Source organism: Lates calcarifer, unplaced genomic scaffold, assembly GCF_001640805.2.
Source record: "Lates calcarifer isolate ASB-BC8 unplaced genomic scaffold, TLL_Latcal_v3 _unitig_327_quiver_877, whole genome shotgun sequence".
NCBI lineage: Eukaryota > Metazoa > Chordata > Actinopteri > Centropomidae > Lates > Lates calcarifer.
In genome coordinates this window covers 21,638-44,846 of record NW_026116468.1, presented here as the reverse complement: position 1 = coordinate 44,846, position 23,209 = coordinate 21,638, and the positions used below count along the sequence as shown (strand labels likewise).

General features: G+C 37.3%; 2 protein-coding genes and 1 long non-coding RNA gene across 3 annotated transcripts; all 3 read right to left on the bottom strand.

The window, feature by feature from the left end:
- Positions 1–328: 328 nt before the first annotated feature.
- LOC108894403 (up-regulator of cell proliferation-like) lies at positions 329–6,342 on the bottom strand. The gene is given in 6 exon segments (XM_051068215.1): positions 329–1,131; positions 1,134–1,610; positions 1,613–2,366; positions 2,369–3,813; positions 3,860–4,861; positions 6,209–6,342. Coding segments are annotated over 6 exon segments (4,614 nt in total). The 5' UTR covers position 6,342.
- Positions 6,343–9,962: 3,620 nt separating this feature from the next.
- LOC108894402 (interferon-induced very large GTPase 1-like) lies at positions 9,963–16,583 on the bottom strand. The gene is made up of 3 exons (XM_018693056.2): positions 16,550–16,583; positions 16,420–16,479; positions 9,963–14,338 (listed from the first exon to the last, which is right to left on the bottom strand). The coding sequence occupies exons 1-3, from the start codon at positions 16,581–16,583 to the stop codon at positions 11,304–11,306; spliced, it is 3,129 nt and encodes a 1,042-aa protein (XP_018548572.1). The 3' UTR covers positions 9,963–11,303.
- Positions 16,584–16,588: 5 nt separating this feature from the next.
- LOC108894407 (uncharacterized) lies at positions 16,589–19,787 on the bottom strand. Its single transcript, XR_001962811.2, has 3 exons — positions 19,705–19,787; positions 18,041–18,091; positions 16,589–16,680 (listed from the first exon to the last, which is right to left on the bottom strand). It is a non-coding gene; the product is annotated as an uncharacterized LOC108894407 (long non-coding RNA).
- Between the last annotated feature and the right edge of the window lie 3,422 nt (positions 19,788–23,209).

Here is a 23,209-nt window from a genome sequence, read left to right as displayed (position 1 = left end):
TTTATTGCATATTGTAACTTGAAAAGGGGAAGAAAGACAAACACAAGCCAAAAAGATGAATATAGAAAAACTAAACTGTTTCATATGAATTTTGCCATCATTATCATTTTCTTTATCATTGTCATTGTCAACCTCATTACTGTGCACAGCATTAATATATATATATATATAATATATATATCATTAATTTGACTGTTCTGCTGAATACCTTGACTGTTCAGGCTCTGTATTCTTTTCGGCTTCTCCAAAGTTTACATATGTTTATGAAAAGTTCTTGCATGATTAAATGTTGTTTTGTTTAAAGATATTTGTCAGCATTGTGTGTTGTTCACTTCATGTTGAAGGCATCTTTCAGACCTTTCAGTGCTTGTTCCTTTGTGATTCTCCTCCAGGCCTCTGGAACATCAGCTGGCTTGGCTTTGTATTCTTGAGCAAATCTGTCATTGTATTGTACTAGGACATATTTCCAGTAGTCAGAGGCCTCTATGGTGGGGTCTGGAGGAATCAGCCAGTCTGGATAGTACTTGGTGTAGTACTTGTAAGGATGCCACTCCCATTTAGTGTCTGCATTTGAGAATCTTTTTTCACTATGAACATCAGTTGTACACAGTGTTTCAACTAGCTTTTTAGTGTCTAGATCCCTGCACCTACCAAGACCTTGTGGTCGATGAATAGCTGCATGATGTTGCTTATGTTCTTTGCCTCCAGCCTCACAGGGAACTTTACAAAATGGACACTGATGTCCACAGCCAAACACCCGCTTGAACAGCTCGTCCCGTGGTTTGATAGGAAGCTTGTTTAATGTTTCAGTGATGTCCTCGGAGTTTGTGAATTCCCACTGAAGTTCTTTTTTTAAGTCCTCTATTGAGATCTTGAGGCTGTTAATAAACGGATGGCATGGACTTTGGATTTGGAACAAGGTGGTTTTTTCATCCTCCACTGAAAGTGAGATGTCTTTAGTCAAATATTTGCGCATGTTGCTGATGAGCTCTGTGATGCTCTCCTTGTTGTCTGGCAGCAGAACGCCATCCTCTCCTTTTGAGGCCTGTTCTATTGCCTCTGCTATTTTTTTAACTATTACGTTCAGATTCATATTCTTCAGTTTGCACAAAGTTTTGTCCTCTGACATTTTTTCAGGATGTGCTGAAATATCCAATCTTTCACATATATTTCATAGTTACCAATGTACTTGACAAAACTCTCAAAGTCTTCCTTTTTCAGCAGCTCTTTCTGGATGTTGTACTGGAAAAATGAACGTGAGCTGTACTCTGCTGAATGGCAACTTGTCAAAATTTCATCCACAATATCTACTCCCAGAGACCTACTGATATACTCTTCTACAGCAGGTTTGATACACAATTGGACAAAAGCAGTTGCTTTTCGTTGGCAATCATCTCTTTGTTTGTATAAGTCAAGAAAATCTGACAGGTACTGAGTCTTGTACTTCTCTAACTGAGTTTGAGGATCATTCTCTGACAAGAATTTTTTGTGCATTTTGAGAGACTCTCTTGAGGCAATGCCACAAATGTGAAGTTTCAGCTCAATCTCAAACTGTGAATTTGTTTTGTAATGCCTGTAGTTTTGTTGAAGGGATTCATCTATTTTTTCAGAATATCCCTTGTGAAGGAGTCATGATAATCTCCATTTGCCTTTGTTTTATCAAGAACAAACTTTGTGGAAGTGTCAATGACACTGTCTGCAAAGCTCTGCAAATCTCCACTAAACCAATATTGAAACTTCTTCATATAGGAGTCTACATGGTCTCTTGTGGTTTTAAATTGATCCTTCCCGATATCTGTTAGGTCTCCAATGTTCTGCAGTTCTTTATTGACATTCTGGTTTGAGAAATTCTTTCTCAACTGATTGAGGACACATGCTGCAATATCTCGCTCTTTCAGGCCAGACACATTTACAGTAGCTCCATTCCACATCTTTTCAAACTCATGTGTCAGTTGTTCATCAGTCAGTGTGGACTCTTTGCAGTCACTCAGGAGCTTCATGACCTGCTCTTCAATCACAGCTCTGTATTCTCTCTGAATGTCCTGAACCTTTTTTGAACTTATTTTTTGCTCAAGAACACAATCCAGTTTATTACTCACAGAATGTTGAATTTCATTTGCCAGACTGTTGATACTGTTGATGAAGTCAACTTTGTATTTCTCTATCAGATTTACATGTCTGTCTTTCTTTCTGTAGTAGTCACTGAGTTTCTCCTTAATTTTTCTTTGTTGGTCTGTTATTTTATCTGACACCTCCGACTTTTTTGATGCAACCAATCTGTTCCAAGTTTCCATCTCAGCTTCATTGTCAGCATTTAAGATTTCTAACTCTGCTTTATTCTGCCAGGAGAGAATCTCTTTTCTAAAAAGTCCCATTCCCATTGATTGAATTCTTTGCACAAGTTGTCATAGGCATGAGCCACAAGGGTGTTTCTGAAACTAAAGATGAAGTTCTCATATTTGACTGCTTTTCAGAGACTTTTCATCCATTCTAGAAACTCTGGTATCTTTGAGACTTCATTAGTTCTGTCACTTTTCACTGCATCCAAAAGATTTTGTTTGAAATTTGCCACAGCTACACTGTAACCAATGTTCACTGGTGCCATTGGTGGGGTTCCATGCCAGAGTCCTGGGATGTTCCAGTTGTTCTTTTCTATGTCATAGTCCAGCACATTTGTGAATGCTTTTATAGAAGGCTGCCTTTCCATTTCAGCTGCAATTTGAGTCATTTCATTGAGTTGGTCCAAGAGATGTTTTCTTTCAGGCATGCTCTTTGCATGAGCTGAAACTCCAGCAACATTCTGGTGAACAAAATGACAAACTGTTTTTTTACCAATTTGCTTCATTCTTAAGAATGCGTGAGCTGTGATTTGCAGGACATCTTTCATTTCAGTCGAGTTTTCCATTGCAATGTTAATAATGGTGACATCACTTAAGCCAATGACAAAAGTTGCCAGCTGGTTGTCATGTTCATAACTGTCCTCTAGTTGTGCAAGATCAGGAGACTTCAGACCCTCTGTGTCAATGAGGACAACAAAGTCACAATTTAAGTCACTTTTCAAATCCTCTCCAACTTTAAGGAAGAGCATATAAGCTCCTCTTGTGCATCTGCCGCTGCTGACAGGAAACTGCACACCAAACATGGTGTTGAGGAGTGTTGACTTCCCGGTACTTTAAACACCCAACACAGTCAGTACCAACAATCTACTCTGCTTCTCAACCTTCCTGTGAAGCTCCATCAGCACATCTGTCACCCATCTCTCTGGGACATTGGAAGCATCTCCATCCAAGAGTTCTAAAGGATATCCATCCAACAGCATTTCAGCAGCCAAACCAGGAAGATGAGACACTTTATTAGCAGTTTTTGATGAGTTGATAATGGAGAACTCATAGATCAGTCCCATTTCTCTCATGTAATGCTCTATTCCTAAAGAGCTATCCAGCAAAGCTTGATCTAATTCTGCCACAAGTTTTACATCTTTCTTCTCGCATTGCTCTTTGAATTTGCTACGTAACACAGACAGTATGCTGCATGAATTTGCATCAAGCTTGAGTTTCATCCACTTAAGAAAAAAATCTCTTTTTTCTTTGTTACTTGAAGATAAGTACTCAATAAAAGTCTTAATTCCTTTGGACAGTTCGTATTTTCTTTGCTCCTCCCTTATTCGTCTTTTTTCTTCCTGTAGCTGAGATTTGTGCTCTTCAAGGCTTGAGTCACCAGATTTCTTCAATCTACACTCCTCCTTTTCTATCTGTGATAGCCTTTTCCAGTTTTCTCCCTGCAAAGGCAGTTCTTGTTTCTTATAGTTTCGTCCTGATAGTTTCACAAATTTTCCGTGAAAACTCTGCAACATTTACACTTGAGTGTTTGGTTTTTACTCTGGTCTTTGGTAAATTTAACTCTGTCTTGACAGACATCATTTCCTCTCTAGTGCTGCCTTTCTTGTTATTAACAACTAAGAAGAGTTTGGATTTCACATCTTGAAGAGATGTCAGAATCTTGTGCTCATTTTCTTCAACTTTGTCCAGGAACACAAAGGTAGCAGTTGATACTTCAAGAAGAAAGGTGAATTGTGTGAGTGACTGACCAATGTCTCCTCTGAGATTGGCAAAGGCTGCTGGCTCTGGAAAAATGTCAAGATCTTCTGTACCACAAGGAAGGTACCAACAAGCTTCTACTAATCCATTGGCTATTTTTCTTTTAACTCCTCCCCCTTCCACATATCTGTGTATGAAGATATTGTTATTTTGTTGGCCACGGCTGAGAACATGATTCAGAAACTGGGATTTGGATAAACTGCAGTTCTTCAGCCTCACAAAGGAATAGAATGGTATATTTGCTTGGACAATGTTTTCTTCAACAAACCCTCTTGATTCAGACAAATCATGTGGACGCCACTCTTTGACGATGTCTCTCAGAGCCCACAGCATCAGGGTACACTGACTGTTATTGCCATGGGGCAACAGCAGTGGGACAGGAAACTGGCACATTGACATTTTGAGGGTAATCTCCTGTTGCAAGAAGCTGTCAGCACAAAGGAAGAGAGCTACTATGAGGTCTAGAGGGTTAATCTTTGTGTCTTCAAAATCATCTGCAGTGTATATGTCAGCATCAGGCCAATCATTATTTTCAGCTTCATCATCAACATCACCACCATTTTCATTGTTTGATAACTGTGCACAGTTCCTACATTCTGCATTGATATTAAATAGTTTTTTTAAAAAACACCATGGCATTTCCCCTACTGACTGGGCAGTTTCATCAGATATGCTGTTTTTGTTGATCTCCAAGAAAGACCGAAGAGTGAGTTTGTTGGGATAAAATTTCTCCAGCCCAAGTTTGGAGAGAAAGTTCAAAAAGCCTAAAGGAGAGAGAGGAAAAGAAAAATAAACCTTTAGTAAATGACAGAAGACTACCTATTTAGTGTCTGTCTATGCTGTGAGTGTTTCTTGTTCAAGTGAAAATTGTAAATGATTAAAGCTTCTTAGTGGAATTCACTTTTCTCCCTTAATGTTCCAGGAGAATTGGAATGTCAAGGTAGAAAACAAATGCACTAGACTAATTAAGCTAGCTACACTGATTTTACTTTCTTCCTATAGAAGTAGTGAAAATATCCCATTACAGTAAAAGTCCTGCATTGAAAATATGAAAGTTTTATCAGGGAAAATACATCGAAAGTAAAAAAAATACTCATAATGTAGAAATATTGTCCCCTTGAGAGAGACAGTATATTAGAGATAGACTGATATGTTTTTTTTCAGGGCTGATACAGATACCGATTATTAGTAGTCAAGGAGGCTGATAACCGATATTTGGAGCCGAAATTAATTTGCAGTAAAAGTGAAAATAATGGTGTCAACTTCGTTAAATGCCTTTAAGCATATGTTTATTAAACAGCTTTTCAGATTGGCAACATGTTAAAGGTTTTTTTTATCTTAGACAATTGACATCTTTGTTTTAAAATTCTAACAAAAAGTGCAGGGAGCTCCCAGGCTCAGCAGCATGTCTTATAAAGTTAAATGAAAACTAAATAGGTCCCTAAAGTTTACTACAGTAAATAAAGAAACATATATCTGCTCTCCGGAGCTTCTCCACTCGGCAAAACTTTTTCTCCTCTCCGTCGTGTGTGAGAGCACAGTGCGTGCACAGCTTTCACTGCTGATTGGCTGTTACCCGTGACGTGGCTCTGCCTGTAACCAAACAGATGGTGCTGTGGGTGGGACAATGCTGGAGACAGAGTAGTGACTGCAGACAGAGAGGCGCGGCTGCATCAGAGCCAAAATAACCCAGTTTTAAATTGATCTCTTATCGGCCATCGGATTTAAAAAAAGGCAGATGCCAATACGCATTAAAATGCAGAATATCAGCGCCGATAATCGGCCCGGACGATAATCGGTCTATCCCTACTATATATACATTACTAGAATTTTACTGATGTATCAATGTGTGAGTGTGTTGTACTTTACAGGTAGAGCTAGTTTAAACTTCTTCATACAGTTAGGTAGGTTGGTCATATAGTTCCCAAACCTAGGGTTTGGGCTGTCCAATGTGTTACCACATAAATCTGAGGGGTCATGCAGGGCTGCCTCTAAACAACAGGGGGTCTTGAGCAGGGTTTTCTTTGGGGGCCCTCCTTACTTTGCCTGGAGCTGAGAACTGTGAAATGAAACCGTAAATTGTATATATAAGTAACTGGGAGGGTCATTACCTGGATCTAGGTCTGCTTTCTCGATGCTGTTCTCTGGTTCCTCATGTCCTCCAGGGTCTGGATCTGGTAACTCTCGGCTGTTCTCTGGTTCTGCTTTCACTACTCCACCGCTATTCTTTAAGAGTCCTATCATTGATCCTATGGAGAAGTGCAAAGAGAAAAACACACACAAGACAACATTAAAACTGCTGAACTATTTAATTGCAAATCAACAAAATTACTATGAGAATGTTGGATTATCATGTCTTTCAAGATTATTGCGATCATATGAAAAATTAATAAATTTTCCTTTCTTTTCCACTGAATGTAATGTATGTCTCTCACTGGGCTTTGAATGCAAACCACCACAAGAGGGTGACATACCTCCTTTAGAGTCAATTTTGATTCCACCTCCCGCTGTTGCCAGCTGGAGTAAGTTTTTTGATATTTTATCTCAGCTTTCCCTCATATTATTTTTATTTTTATGTCACCTCTTCTCTCTCCCTCACATTGTGTGGCTCATTTCCTGTCTGCTAATTCATGTCAATATGAACTACCATTGCAGTTCTGTATATTTGTACATATATCTGTTTAGATTATATAAATCCACTTTTCCTCTTTATTGTTCTAGGGGATCATATGGGGATTGCAATGTCAAGCCAGAAAACAAATGCACTCGACTAAGCTAGCTACACTGAATTTACTTTCTTCCGATAGAAGTGACAATATCCCATTACAGTAGAAGTCTGCATTCAAAATATGACTTTAAGTTTTATCAGGAAAAATACTTAACATATCAAAAGTAAAATAGTCATAATGTAGAAATATTGTCCCTGTGACTGAGACATTATTGTATATTACATCATTAGAATTTCACTGCGGTATCAGTGTGAAAGCAGCATTATCGAGGTGCCGCTTGCTTTAATTTTTATACAGTTAGTTAATTTGGTCATATAGTTTCCAAACCTAGGGGTACGGCCTCTCCCAAGGGTTACCAAATAAATGAGGTACCCCCATTTTTTCATTGCAAGATTATCCTAACTGTAACATTTGCATATAAATATCAACTGACCCTGTGTTTACTTTCTTCACTGACACAGATGAAAATGAAAAGACTGAAGGTGATAAAGATGAGAGAGGAAGAGCAGATAGGGTAGGATTAGCATTATATCCCTGTGATGTGTAATACAACACAGGAGACAGAGAAGGAAAAGATTCATAGAGATCAACTGACAAAATTTATACTACTGCTCACTGACCTGGTTTTAAAGTTATGTTTTCCCATTTCTCCCTCATGGAAAGATACATGAAACCAAACATGGGGTGCAATAAGATGTACCCACCACACACACACACACACACACACACACAGTCGTACATTTAATAAACATAACAACTACACTCAAACATAGACTTTCTGTTACTTTGGATGCTTACCTTTTACTGTAGTGCGGCTGCAGCAGAGACAAAATAAGATAGTGAAAGAGAGGCAGTGGTTCTTTTATAGAGAGACCCCCTACTTTCACTTTCTGTTATCTTATTATCTTAAACTACATGATTTATAAAAAGGCCAGCACCTGTGATGATGTAAACATCATTCACTTCTAAACTTGGCTGTCTTATTTGTGGTCTCAGTCTATGCACAGCCAAATTTGGTCACAATTGGAGCTTGGTATTCTCAGCACAGACATCATGGCAAAGACCAGGAGACTAGCTATTAGCATCTACAGTTTAGTACACAACATCTGGGATTTCACATGTTTTCACTCAGTCAGATCAGCCGACTTGATATGAGTGGACAGCATAATTGCTGGTACCGTTACCCCTTGAGAGCATCAAGGGGTAACGGTACCAGTAAGGAATCCTACTCAAACAATGTTTAGATGGGTGGTGGAATTAGGATCCAAGGTTTCCCAGCAGAATATTGTATTGCAATGACAGTATTATTCACTTCATCTGCCAGTAGTTTTAATGACAAGGTCGCCTATAAAAAGTAAGCAGAAAAACCTTTTCTTAAATTTTCTGCATTAGGGGTTTCCGTCTGTGGGGAGGAAAGGTATTATTCCAGGTTGGGGGGAACCCTGGGCGTCCTAAAATTAGGCCAGTATAAATATAGCCATGCAGGCTGTACTCATTTTGAAACTGAAACTTCAGAGACCTCTGTGCATTCATGAAGTGTTGATAGCATGATGAAGTTTGTGTACGCAAGTGTGAGAGTGGACATTAAGTAAAATGTCAGGTTGTTTATCAGTTCTCTGCTCTGAAACATTTACTGTACATTACTGTAGTAAAAAAATGATATCTGTATACAGCTTTAGACACATAAGACACTGATCTATGAGCCATAATTTCTCATGGCCCTGCGATGGACTGGCAGTCTGTCAGGGTGCACCCCACCTCTCAGCTGGGATAGGCTCCAGCCTACTTTCAACTCAGTGACTTTAAATTTACTGCACGTTGAAATATAGTCATTAAATATTCAGACACTGAGACACTTTTACATTTAAGATAGATAATTTAAAAATTGTCACTTGGTTTGAACCTCAACACTTTTTCAACTACAGTTGACCAAAATCATCAGACTATGAGGTGACAATCATAGACCTATTACTAAACTTATGTCTGTTTGGTTTCATCTTCCACTGCCAGCAGCACTTTGTCCCCATCAAGTTACAGCTAAAGAAATATATTTAAAACTTTAACATACAGTATGATTCCAGCACTTTATCATCCATTAAAGAAATTCAGGTATAAACAATGAATGATTGGACTGAGTAAAATGTAATATTGGTCATGCATTGGCTATTTTCTGCCAACTGAGACACTTTCACTGCCACTGCTGTGCCGTTAAACATTACTATTTTCTAGCTTCACTAGATTAAAATGGAGGCTTTTCTTCTCTTTTAGCTGTTGGCATGTTGAATTATAGTATGGAGTTCCATTGATGATGCTTTGTTCCATTCAACAGGCACACACTGAACTCAGAGTGAACTTACTCACTGACCTTATGTAGCAGCTGAACTGGAACCAAAAACCTGTGAGTTTTCTATGTCAGGATTTGTCTCAAAGTTCAAGGTTAACTTTACAGTTTGCTAAACCTAGCTCTCTGGAAAGTATTTTAATTCTATTTGTTAGCTCTCTGCTGATTGCTGCTCAGCAGGTAGTGGATGGTGGATTTTTTTGTTTTTTTCTGCAAAAACAGCTGCCTGCTGCCGCTGAAAACAATGATGAGAGCAGTGTGAGTGAACCAGAACAAAAAATTGTGGTCTGGATAGATAAACAATGAGCTGAAAGTCACTATAAAGCTCTTATTTAGCTGATAATTCTCTGTACATTCATCACAACCAGAGACACCTCTCACACTGTCACACTTTCATGTTGTCATAAAATTGTCATAAAAACATTGATTACAGCTACTTTAAAAATCTATGCTTTATCAACACATTTATTATGATTTTTCCACACTGTTTTGTGCATATATCATAATTATCAACAGTAGTCATTATGGACATGATCTTAATGTATATCAACTCGAAGAAGGGGGGAAAAAACCTTAAACATAGTATTCCTTGCTGTTGGATTTATTAGTCCATTTTCAAACATGAGTCACAATGTCAGTTACATCAACATATACTGAACATTTAACTGACTTTTAACAAATACACTTTAAGAGATAGATATATTTTACATGTGTATATGAGAAAATAAAACAGTAAAAATAGTAATGAAAAGTAAAGTAAATAAGAACAAAAATGACATGAGAAAACATCACTTCAGCAGCAGCAGCAGCATCACTATCTTTAATACTTGCATTATATACAGAGCTGTGTAGCAAGATGAATGAAAAACCTTTTTTTATCAAAAAAAACCCCATAAAAAACAAGTCAGATTAAAAAACTACTTTCAGCTTTTTTACTTGTTGGTTATTCAAAACATCATCATTTGTCTAAAAGAATAAAAGTTACAAGGTAATCATTGACAACACATGAGAGAATGCCACAGTATCTGTGCATGAAGTAAAAAGTAATTTGCATTAACATTATTATTATTTGCTCTATCACACATTAATAACTTTTACAATGTAAAAGATTACATTTTGCAGGTAGAGTTAAATACAGCTTTTAAAATGTAAATATTGACACATTAAAAAACATCTCTTCACGGGATCTTTGTACTTCCTAGAACAAAATCATCATCATTTTGGTGCATACCATTCATTATGTTAGTTTGATAAACATCTTAGAAATAAAATGAACATGAAAAAAATTGACTGACTGTTACTGTGGTTTCAGCTTCTTTGTGGTTTGTTCATCTCATTATTATAATCTGTGTAAAAACCAAAGCAAGTAAGCACTGAGTCATTTCTATCAATATTTGTCAATCATTGATTGGTATCAAACATTCTTTTACAAGTCAGTATTAGAAAGTCAACTGTGAAGCTGAAATCCTGCTGACATATACAATATAAAACATTTCTTTTTTCCACATGTTCTCTGTAATAAATCTTCATCATCATCATTATGGTCATTATGCACATAGACATACAGAAATATCAAATAATACAGCAATAAGAAGAATAAAAACAAAAAGTTGAACTTATCAAAATAATATAACCAAAATATTACAAACATGATCTTATACCAATACCAAAAAAAGTAAAAACAATCACTGTAAAACCCTGACTTTTCTTACATGATCTCTGTAGTACAGCATTTTCTTTATCATTGTCATTGTCAACATTAATACTGTGCACACCAGTCATTATGAAAGAAGGCCTACAGAAAATTGTACAAAGAAAACAAAGCATATATAATATTTAAGAAAATAATAATAATAATAACATGAAAAAATATTGTGTTCTGTCATACTTAATTATTTCATACACATATTTCATCTGTCATTACACTGACTTACCCTGGGTGAGGACTAAAATTTAATCCAAATTGGTCAGTATTTAAACTGCATTGATCTGTCTTTAATTTGATTGATTGTTCTGCTGAATGTCCTGACATGTTTAGTCCCTGTATTATTCTCCCCAAGGTTTACATTTCTACATGAAAAATTCTTGCATGTTTAAATGTTGTTTCGTTTAAAGATATTTGTCAGGATTGTGTGTTCACTTTATGTTGAAGGCATCTTTCAAACCTTTTAGTGCTTCTTCCTTTGTGATTCTCCTCCAGGCCTCTGGAGCATCAGCTGGCTTGGCTTTGTATTCTTGAGCAAATCTGTCATTGTATTGTACTAGGACATATTTCCAGTAGTCAGATGCCTCTATGGTATTGTCTGGAGGAATCAGCCAGTCTGGATAGTACTTTGTGTACTCCTTGTAGGGATGATACTCCCCTTTAGTTTCTGCATTTAAAAATTTTCTTTCACTGTGAACATCAGTTGTACACAGTGTTTCAACTAGCTGCTTAGTGGCTGTGTTCCTATACCTACCAAGACCTTGTGGTCGATGAATAGTTGCATGATGCTGTTTGTGTTCCTTGCCTCCAGCCTCACAGGGAACTTTACAAAATGGGCACTGATGTCCACAGCCAATCACTCGCTTGAACAGCTCATCCTGTGGTTTGTCAGGAAGCTTGTTCAGAGTCTCAGTGATGTCTTCAGAGTTTGTGAATTCCTCCTGAAGTTGTTCTTTTAAGTTCTCTATCGAGATCTTGAGGCTTTTGATAAATGGATGGCATGTACTTTGGATTTGAAACAAGGTGGTTTTTTCATCCTCTACTGAAAGTGAGATGTCTTTAATCAAATATTTGCGCATGTTGCTGATGAGCTCTGTGATGCTTTCCTTGTTATCTGGCAGCAGAGCACCATCCTCTCCTTTTGAGGCCTGTGCTATTACATCTGTTATTTTTTTAACTATGACCTGCAGATTTTTGTTCTTCAGTTTGCACAATGTTTTGTCCTCTGCCATTTTTTTCAGGATGTGCTGAAATATCCAATCCTTCACATATATTTCATAGTTACCAATGTACTTGACAAAACTCTCAAAGTCTTCCTTTTTCAGCAGCTCTTTCTGAATGTTGTACTGGAAAAATGAACGTGAGCTGTACTCTGCTGAATGGCAACTTGTCAAAATTTCATCCACAATATCTACTCCCAGAGACCTACTGATGTACTCTTCTACAGCAGGTTTGATACACAGTTGGACAAAAGCAGTTGCTTTACGTTGGCAATCATCTTTTTGTTTGTATAAGTCAAGAAAATCTGACAAGTACTGAGTCTTGTACTTTTCCAACTGAGTTTGTGGATCATTCTCTGACAAGAATTTTTTGTGCATTTTGAGAAACTCTCTTGAGGCAATGCCACAAATGTGAAGTTTCAGCTCAATCTCAAACTGTGAATTTGTTTTGTAATGCCTGTAGTTTTGTTGAAGGGATTCATCTATTTTTTTCAGAAGATCCCTTGTGAAGGAGTCATGATAATCTCCATTTGCCTTTGTTTTATCAAGAACAAACTTTGTGGAAGTGTCAATCACACTGTCTGCAAAGCTCTGCAAATCTCCATTCCACCAATTTTGAAACTGCTCCACATAGGAGTCTACATGGTATCTTCTGGTTTTAAATGGATCCATCCCAATTTTCGATAGGTCTTTAATTTTCTGCAGTTCTTTATTGACATTCCGGTTTAAAAAATTCTTTCTCAACTGCTTCAAGACACATGCTGCAATATCTCGCTCTTTCAGGCCAGACACATTTACAGTAGCTCCATTCCACATCTTTTCAAACTGATGTGTCAGTTGTTCATCAGTCAGTGTGGACTCTTTGCAGTCACTCAGGAGCTTCATGACTCGCTTTTCAATCACAGCTCTGTATTCTCTCTGAATGTCCTGAACCTTTTTTGAACTTATTTTTTGCTCAAGAACACAATCCAGTTTATTACTCACAGAATGTTGAATTTCATTTGCCAGACTGTTTATATTGTTGATAAAATCAGCTTTGTATTTCTCTATCAGATTTACATGTCTGTCTTTCTTTCTGTAGTAGTCACTGAGTTTCTCCTTTATTTTTGTTTGTTGGTCTGTTATTTTGTCTGACACCTCACCTTTTTTTGATGCAACCAATCTGTTCCAAGTCTCCATCTCAGCTTCATTGTCAGCATTTAAGATTTCTAACTTTGCTTTATTCTGCCAGGAGAGAATCTCTTTTCTAAAGTCCCATTCCCACTGACTGAACTCTTTCCACAAGTTGTCATAGGCATGAGCCACAAGGGTGTTTCTGAAACTAAAGATGAAGTTCTCATACTTGACTGCTTTCCAGAGACTTTTCATCCATTCTAGAAACTCTGGTATCTTTGAGACTTCATTAGTTCTGTCACTTTTCACTGTATCCAAAAGATTTTGTTTGAAATCTGCCACAGCTTCACTGTAACCAATGCTCACAGGTGCCATTGGTGGGGTTCCATGCCAGAGTCCTGGGATGTTCCAGTTGTTCCTTTCTATGTCATAGTCCAGCACATCTGTGAATGCTTTTATAGAAGGCTGCCTTTCCATTTCAGCTGCAAGTTGAATCATTTCGTTGAGTTGGTCCAAAATATGTTTTCTTTCAATCATGGTCTTTGCATGAGCTGAAACTCCAGCAACATTCTGGTGAACAAAATGACAAACTGGTTTTTTACCAATTTGCTTCATTCTTAAGAACGCGTGAGCTGTGATTTGCAGGACATCTTTCATTTCAGTCAAGTTTTCCATTGCAATGTTAATAATGGTGACATCACTTAAGCCAATGACAAAAGTTGCCAGCTGGTTGTCATGTTCATAACTGTCCTCTAGTTGTGCAAGATCAGGAGACTTTAGACCCTCTGTGTCAATGAGGACAACAAAGTCACAGTTTAAGTCACTTTTCAAATCCTCTCCAACTTTAAGGAAGAGCATATAAGCTCCTCTTGTGCATCTGCCGCTGCTGACAGGAAACTGCACACTAAACATGGTGTTGAGAAGTGTTGACTTTCCGGTACTTTGAACACCCAACACAGTCAGAACCAACAATCTACTCTGCTCCCCAACCTTCCTGTGAAGCTCCATCAGCACATCTGTCACCCATCTCTCTGGGACGTTGGAAACATCTCCATCCAAGAGTTCTAAAGGATATCCATCCAACAGCATTTCAGCAGCCACACCAGGGAGATGAGTTGTTTGATCTGCAGTTTCTGTTGAGTTGATAATGGAGAATTCATAGATCAGTCCCATTTCTCTCATGTAATGCTCTATTCCTAAAGAACTATCCAGCAAAGCTTGATCTAATTCTGCCATACGTTTTACATCTTTCTTCTCACATTGCTCTTTGAATTTGCTACGCAAGTCTGACAGTGTGTCCCGTGAATGCGCATCAAGTTTGAGTTTCATCCACTTAAGAAAAAAATCTCTTCTTATTTTGTCACTTGTAGACAAGTACTCAAGAAAATGCTTCATTCTGTTGGACAGTTTGTATTGTCTTTGCTCCTTTCTGATTTGTCGTTTTTCTTCCTGTAGCTGAGATTTGTGCTCTTCAAGGCCTGAGTCACCAGATTTCTTCAATCTACACTCCTCCTTTTCTAGCTGTGATAGCCTTTTCCAGTTCTCTCCTTGCAACGGAAGTTCTTGTTTCTTGTAGTCTTGAATACTCAGAAGCCCTGTTCCTTCTATGATCTCTTCTGCTGCCTCTTTTTGGTTTTTACTTGTGCATTCATCCACAGACAGGCCAAGTTCAATGGCTTGGTTAAACATGTTTTCAATATTCATTCTGCCTGTTTCCTCTGTCAGTGATGTCTTGATGGCTTCACAAAGTTTCTTTGAAAACTCTGCAACATTTAACTTTGGATCTTTGATCTTTACTCTGCTGTTTGGTAAATCTAATTCTTTCACCCTAGTCTTGACAGACTTGAGTTCCTTTTGGGTGTTTCCTTCCTTGTGATTAACAACGAAGAAGAGTTTGGATTTCTCACCTTGAAGAGACATCAGAATCTTGTGCTCATTTTCCTCAACTTTGTCCAGGAATACAAACATAGCAGTGGATACTTGAAGAAGAAAGTTGAATTGTGTGAGTGACTGACCAATGTCTCCTCTCAGATTGGCAAATGCAACTGGCTCTGGAAAAATGTCAAGATTTCCTTTGCCACAAGGAAGGTACCAATAAACTTCTACCAGTCCATTGGCTATTTTTCTTTTAACTGCTCCTCCTTCCATTTCCCTGTTAATGAAGATACTGTGATTCTGTTGGCCACGGCTGAGAACATGATTTAAAAGCTGGGACTTTGATAAACTACAGTTTTTCAGTCTCACAAAAGAATAGAATGGTATATCTGCTTGGACAATGTTTTCTTCAATAAACCCTCTTGATTCAGACAAACCATGTGGACACCACTCTTTGACAATGTCTCTCAGAGCCCACAGCATCAAAGTACACTGACTGTTATTGCCATGGGGCAACAGCAGTGGGACAGGAAACTGGCACATTGACATTTTGAGGGCAATTTCCTGTTGCAAGAAGCTGTCAGCACAAAGGAAGACTGCTGTGATTAGGTCCAGAGGGTTAACCTCACTGTCTACAGAATCATCTGCAGAGTGAGGGTCAAAGTCAAGTTCATTGTTCTCTCCATAATTGGTTGATAATTGTGTACAGCTCCTGCAGTCTGCACTGATTTTAAATAGTTTTCTGAGAAAACACCATGGTATTTTCTCCACTGATTGGACAATTTCATCATATATACTGTTTTTGTTGATCTCCAAGAGAGAACGAAGAGTGAGTTTGTTGGGATAAAAATTTTCCAGTCCAAGTTTGGTGCAAAAGTTCAACAGCACTGTCAGAAAGAAAGAGAAGATTGATTTTAGGACATGACTGGCATGTTTATGCCTGTACACCTATATTACTCATGTTGTCAGGGCATAAATGTGTTTATACAGTTATCTTGTATCCCCAAAACATAAAGCATTAGATTTTAGGGGGAAGACTGTAACAATAATCTGTGGTTAACAGTCAAGCCACATCCCTGTTCATTGATCTATTTATTGTCTACATAATTAAGAATAAGTAGGCTACACTATACACTATCAGGTCTACAGTTGAAAGTCGGATGAAAATCAAAAATACAATTTCAGTAAAATAGTCCTGTGTGTGGTCCTCTCAGCTTTGTCCTTTTTTGAGCCAGGTTGTGACAGTGTGTTATAGAGGGAGGGAAAAAGACAGGAATAGTATGTTTCATAAACAGCCTTCCAAAGTTCCAAAGTTAAAACCATCATCTAACTGGGTTACCTGTATGCTCTTTTAATGACAAAATCTGACTTTTCTCCCCATTCCTTTGTGATTTAAAACCTGGAGACAAAGATAAATATCATATATTTTGTTTAGTAACACCAATTGAGTTAAAAAAAAACAAAACAACAAATTTTGAAGTTATTTACTCTTATTTTCAACATTCCTACCTGAACACTTTGAACAAAAGCATTGCCCCATACTTTCTGCTCAACCGCTCTAGACAGGCAGGTGGCACTCCAGAGTCACAGGTGAGGTTTTCTGGTAAAATTTTATGTCCAGGAATAAGTTCATTAGTTGAAATATTTTTGAGGCTGTTTAAAGACAATATAGGTTACATTCAGAATAGCTGCACATTTTCATCTGATGGTTTAAACTTGTAATTGTTCAATATTAAGTAAACAAGTTAATATGAAATAAACTTTTTATTTCATTTCAATTTTTATTTCATAATATACCATTTAATTTCAGAGTGCCCTTCTTTAAAAGACTACATTTATTTCATATTTGCATTGCTACCAACAATGCAACATACATGTGCCACTTTACCAATGTCACTTTTCATGATATCAGTTTTTATTTCATAATATACCCTCTGGCAGTGTGATGTGTTAAACACAATCATGTCACACACGACATTGCCGAGAGGCTACTACAGCTCTAGTGCTTTATGTGGTACCGAGTGGAGGAGATGTCTGTTCTTACTAGGACAAAGTACTCTTCTAGGTCTTCCTTGGATGAACAGTAGAAGTGCCACATGGGTCAGGTAGACTACTCTCAACACCTTTACACTGATGTGTTCATCACTCCAAAGGGGCTTCAACACACCCCTCACCATCCCTCCTTTCCAGATTGCTCCCCAAACTTGTCAGGGGAGCATCTGTGGACATCTCCTGTCTTCTGTGATGGATTGTACCCCAGAGGAACTCCCTTAATTGAAAGGAACTTATTTTTCAAGGGCACAGTGCCTGACTGCATGACTTAAACGTCACATGTCAACTCTCCTCTCATCATGTGATATGATTCTGCTACAGCTGAGGAGCAGACACTTTCAGTTCACCATCATAGTAAATATTGATAAGTAGTATTTTACCACGTTTTTTATTTGATAAACTACTGCTGGTACGCAAAGATGAACTGAATAGGATTTACATCTATAAAATGAACTGAAAAAGACAGTGGGCAAGTTATGTAATTGGTGTGTGCCTTAACACCATGCAACACCCGTAACACCTACTATCACAGCAAATCTAATGCACAGACAAAATGTCACTCCCAAAGAGGGAGTCATGTGCATGCAATGAAAGGACATGAGGTTGATCACATTTTTCCTGATATGAAGGCAGCTCCTCATGAGAAGACACACTTTTCTTGTATGGCTCTGCTACTGAGCCAGAAATAGGATGCTTTTGAAAAAGGTTATTTGAAATAAAATGTGTATAATGGAATAAAAATGATTCCCATTAAAATTGAGTTACTTTGAAAATGAATTATGAAATTAAATAGCATAATAATATTTTTGTCTAATGCATTTACTTAATATTGAACATTTTGGTTTGGGGTTTTTGTTTTTTATAAACAAGATACAGTTATTAAAGGAAGAATCTGACTGAGAGTGTACCTGCAGGCTCCGGTCCAAAGAAGATGTGGGCAGACTTTTCCCTTCATTCATCTGCATTTAGAAATATAAAGACACAAATAAGTACATGACTAAATGCTCTGTAAGAGGATGCAGTAGAGGAGGAGTGAGTCGGATGTGTGAAAGCAGGTAGCATTGTAGCAACGAGGATACATATCTTAGTTATGTAATGTAATATGCAGATTGAATGAATGCCAAATGTTTATATAGACAACCACTTGTTAGTAGTAGGTCATGAACAGACTGTTCACAGTTGAAGGATACATGGACCATGAGAACTGATATAGCTTAGGTTTCATTAAGTTACATGCAACCTCATCAGTTCATTTAACTTTTTTATGGTTCTTTTTTGACTCCCACAGCGCTTGGTTATGGTTTGGCAAAGATCCTGGTCTGGTGTAATACAGAAGAAGTAGACAGTAAATTGAATCACAAAATACAACATGGTTGTTTTATTTAACAGAAACTACAATTATTTCTTAATGTGAACCAAAGCACTTTTGTAACCTAAACCTAAACACAGGCAGTATTAGTGCTGCTTTGCTCTTGTTTTCTGTTCCTGCAGTGATTTAGAGACAAGAATAGGTTTTTGGAATTTCCTGTCACAAGAAAATATTGTGACAAAGAAAAAAGGTTCTTTCTGACACACCTGTTACACATTCAGGTGTGTCAGGCACGTTTTTTCCTTGTACTACTTGCACCTGGTATATTTATTGATAGTACTCACAGCAGTGTTTGCCCTACCATTGCCTTGTGGGCCTGCCCACCCTCCCAACAAGACCCCCTGCCCAACAAGACCACCCACCCTCCCAAGAAACCAAAAAATTTAAAATAAATAAATACTTATATACAATATAATATTACAAAAACAAAATATTTTATTTATGCTATTTACCTAATTTATGTGCACCTGTTTTATATCAGTTCAACGTGAGTCTCTCCATTGACTCCCATTTCATCATTTCATCTTCATGTGGGTCTTAGCCCCTCCATGTACACAAACACACACACACAGCAGAGGAGACAGATTGTTAACTCGTTACATTAAACTTCTATGAGTGCCAGAAAGTCAGACCTAAATAGCAGTCTTGTTTTAAATGCATGCAGTCTAACAACAATTGCTCTTCAAGCTAGTCCTGACCAGAGCACTAGTAACTCTCCTGCCAGTTTGTTGTTTATTAATACTCATTAATTTGTACGGACCATGCTATTACTGGCAAAGTCAGCCCCCCACCCTCAGCAGCTGCACAACCTAGGGGAACTACAGAAATACCAAAAAACAACTCTGATCAGACTTGCACGCTTTTTTTTTTTTTTGCTTCTCATACTTGTGGGTTATATATATTTTTCTTTTTGCATGCATTTTTATGGCTAGGATCATCTTTACATATTTACTACATATTTTATGTTTCAATTCATGAAGAAGCCAAATAATTTGAATTAAATTTGATTGAAATTCAATAATAAAGTAAGTACAAATTCAGCCCCATACTCAATTTGTTTGTGTCTTTATCCTATAGTTGTTTTTCTTACAGCAATACTTAAGAATATAGTTAATATTAGTCGTGATAGTAAGAATGGGTGACAAAAATCGTAAAATGTTTAAAAATCACCCTCCGGAACATCAGCCTCTAAAAGATACTCACATAGTGTCTGGTTCTGCTCCGGCAGTCAATGTCATTTCTTCTGAGAACCCCCCTAAAGCTGAGTGTTCTTATACTTCAAGGACATCTGTCAAATGATGTGCAAGATGTCACGTTTTTTGAAAGGAACAAATTGTGGTTGGCTTGACAACGTGACAGGCCCATTTCCTTTAATGACCACTGTTGCGAGATATGCAGCTACATGAAATGTGACCATGACTCACCTCTTGGAGGCCCCAGTGACCTTTGATACACCAACAGGACACTAATCAAATAACAGAAAAGGGGAACAAAATAATAACAATGACCAAAAAAGGTAACCTAATGCGCACCATCACATTACAGCAGTATCTGTCAGTGCACCTATAGCAACCAAGCACGGGATAAGAAAGGGTTACTCCAAGCTAAAAAAGTATAGATCTTAATGAAACTAGCATATCTGAGAGAAAGAAAGGGCCTAACATAACTAGCCCAGGAGATGAGTTAGTCATGGCTGATGGCTCAGATAGCAGTGAGAAGCACAGGGTAGCCACCACCAGATTTGAAGAACCAGTGTCAAAGCCCATACAAGTGTGATAGTCTCACTAGATGGGGTGACAATGGAGGTATGAATAAATGTAGAAACCTGTCTGATACCTAGATCATAAGGCATTAGTCAGCCGTCTCTAGCTAAAATATCCTTGCCTGTAGGGGTTTTTAGCTAGGAACCACAACATCACTTTTCTTGTAAACTATATTTCTGTCTCTCACATACAGTTGTGGTTATTCAGCTTCTCTACATCTACATCAAGTTCCACTTTCTTTATCACAGCACACATCTAGTGCAAGTTCTGCTTTTTGTGTTTTATATGCAGAACAGACAAAATGTTAATAGTTGTTTCAGATCAACACAATATTGATTGAAATAAATGTTACCATATTATTTCATAATAATTCATATAGATGTGGCAGAAGAGCTAAATGCGGCATGATGTTGACTTTGTCAAACTTGTTGATTTAAATGTATTATATGTACGGGCTGTGATAAAGAAAAGGAGGTAGATGTGTAGAAGTAGAGGGGGAACAACAGCAGACACACCACCTTTTGTTGCACTGAACTACCATGACACTGGACCTCTGACCTTTGTGGTAGGACCTGGATAAACTGACACGGTCAAGAATGCTGACACAGTCAGGCTGTGGCAAAGTGGGGAAATAACGACAAATTTTCCAGTGACACTCACAAGCACGTGTCTTCATATTACATGATCAAATTATCACAGGACGACTTAATCACAACAAAAATGCAGGCCAGTATCCTTTTTATGAATATATAAACTTAAATTAGCAATACATTTTTTTACAATACAGTGAGAAGGAACAATAGGCAATGAGGAATTAATGAAATTTCAAGATATTAAAAAAATGTAAACATTTCATCATATTTACAGGGGACATAAAATACTTTTCGCTTATTAAGATTTTTAAGAAATCAGTTTTTGACAGTATTTATAGTCAACATTTGTTCAGCAATGACCATTCACTGTATTTACATTCTGTAATTACTTCTCTTTACAGTAATTTTCATTGTTACAAGTATAGTTTGCCATTTCCACACTGGATTTAAATTGCCTTTGCATCAAAGCAAGGGATGAATGTGACCCATGCATTACTGCTCATAATTTTACCTCACTGATATCAGCCTCACTTTGTATGTCTTAGTAGGGTCTAAAGATTCTATAACAAAAGGATATTATCTGTCAGATGCTGACCAAAATCTGTGACCATATGTGGTTGAGAGACAAGATGCAGCATGATAACTGCTACATTTCGTTTTTATTTTAAAAGTGAGCTTAAAGTTGGATTTAAAATACATGTGGGTTTCACTTTAGCCCCTAATGGCTGTCCTATAATCTCCATCCTATACCGCTGAAAGGCTCTGTGAAACTTGAAGCATTATCAGATTTGTACATTGAAAATTTGTTGTGAAGTTGCATTAAAGCAACTGTATGAGATAGGATAATTTATAATATTATAAGGCAACTGAGGATGGTACTCCATCTATTGTTGAATCTATAAATTTAATGTCATTCAGTCTTTGGTGCCCCCTGGTGTTGGTTTTTGCAGTTTTGTCTTAATAATTTATGCTTTTCCTTGGAGTTTGGATCATTTCAAAACTCTGAGCACAAAAATACGTGTAATCCCAAACCCCATGCATTCATTGCAAACAATGTAAAGGCTTCTCAGAATGGAATTTCATCTTTAGATGACACACAGATACACCAGTGTTGTCATTTTGTGGGGTTTCTGTCTCTACTGGACAGTCAGAGAAGAAGCAGACAGGAAAAAACATGAGAGAGCAGCAAAGGTTATCAGATGAAATCAAAGCAAGAATGTTGCAGTTATGTGGCAAGTTCCCACTGACACACTGCAAAACACTGCATTTACTGAATGACACATTAAAAACAAAACACATTTCTAGGAGCAACAGCTACAGTATGCGTTCCAATAGAAAACATGATGAGTGGACCTTTTATATTTCCAGTGTTTCAGTACATCACATAACAAGTATAAAATCTTGTAGCAGGTAGTATGTAGTGGCTTTATATAGCTGTGTCTATGAGAATAGCTGTAGCTGTGACTGAAAACAACAAAGCAGTGAGAGTAAACCAGAACAGTAAAGCTGTAGTCTGGACAAATATACAGTGAGTTGAAACTTATTGTAAAGCTGAGGGGAGCTTCAGATTCAGCTGATAATTCTCCATAGGTTCATCACTACTAGATACTCAAAAGACTTTAATAATGTCATTGTTTTTTCACATCATTGTGACACATTGTAACCCTAACCCTAACATTGTCATACAAAACATTTTTCCACATTGTCTTTGTGCATATATTATCATAACTATCATGACTTGTCATTATGCACATGACTTTAATGTACATCAAATTGGAAGAGGGAAAAAAACAAAAGTCACACAGAAAATGTTAACAAATATGACAGTTTCCAGCTTTACAACTTCATTGTAACTTGTTTAAATCATCATCTGCCTGAAAAGATGCCACAGTATTCTCTGCTGTTGGCTTGATTAGCGTGGGTTTAAACATAAGCTACAGCTAAGTCCGTTACATCAACATATACTGAACATTTCTTATTCACTGACTTCTATCAAATATACATTAAGAGATTCAAATATTTTATATGTATCTATTAGAAATAAAACAGTAAAAATATTAATGAAAAGTAATGAAGATATGAATGATAATGACATGAGAAAACATCTGTTTGACATGGTGTGTGTACTTCAACATCTTCATCACCAGCATCAGCATCAGCATCATTATCTTTAGTACTTGTTGTTATGCACAGAGCTGTGTAGCAAGATGAATGAAAAACTTAATCAGTAAAAAAAATATTAAAAAAACAATAAGTCAGAGATAACAAAACTTTTTCAAAATGTAAATTGAGACACATTAAAAGTATTTCATCACATGATATTTGTACTTCATAGGATATCAAATATTGTAG

Excerpts from the sequence above, each read along its gene's own strand:
- LOC108894402 (XM_018693056.2), bottom strand. The coding sequence starts at position 16,583 with ATGTTGAAAATAAGAGTAAATAACTTCAAAATTT. Across the intron at positions 16,480-16,549 it reads AGTAAATAACTTCAAAATTT|GTTTTAAATCACAAAGGAAT; the intron begins GTTGTTTTGTTT and ends CTTTGTCTCCAG. Across the intron at positions 14,339-16,419 it reads GTCATTAAAAGAGCATACAG|AAACTGCAGATCAAACAACT; the intron begins GTAACCCAGTTA and ends TCAACTCAACAG.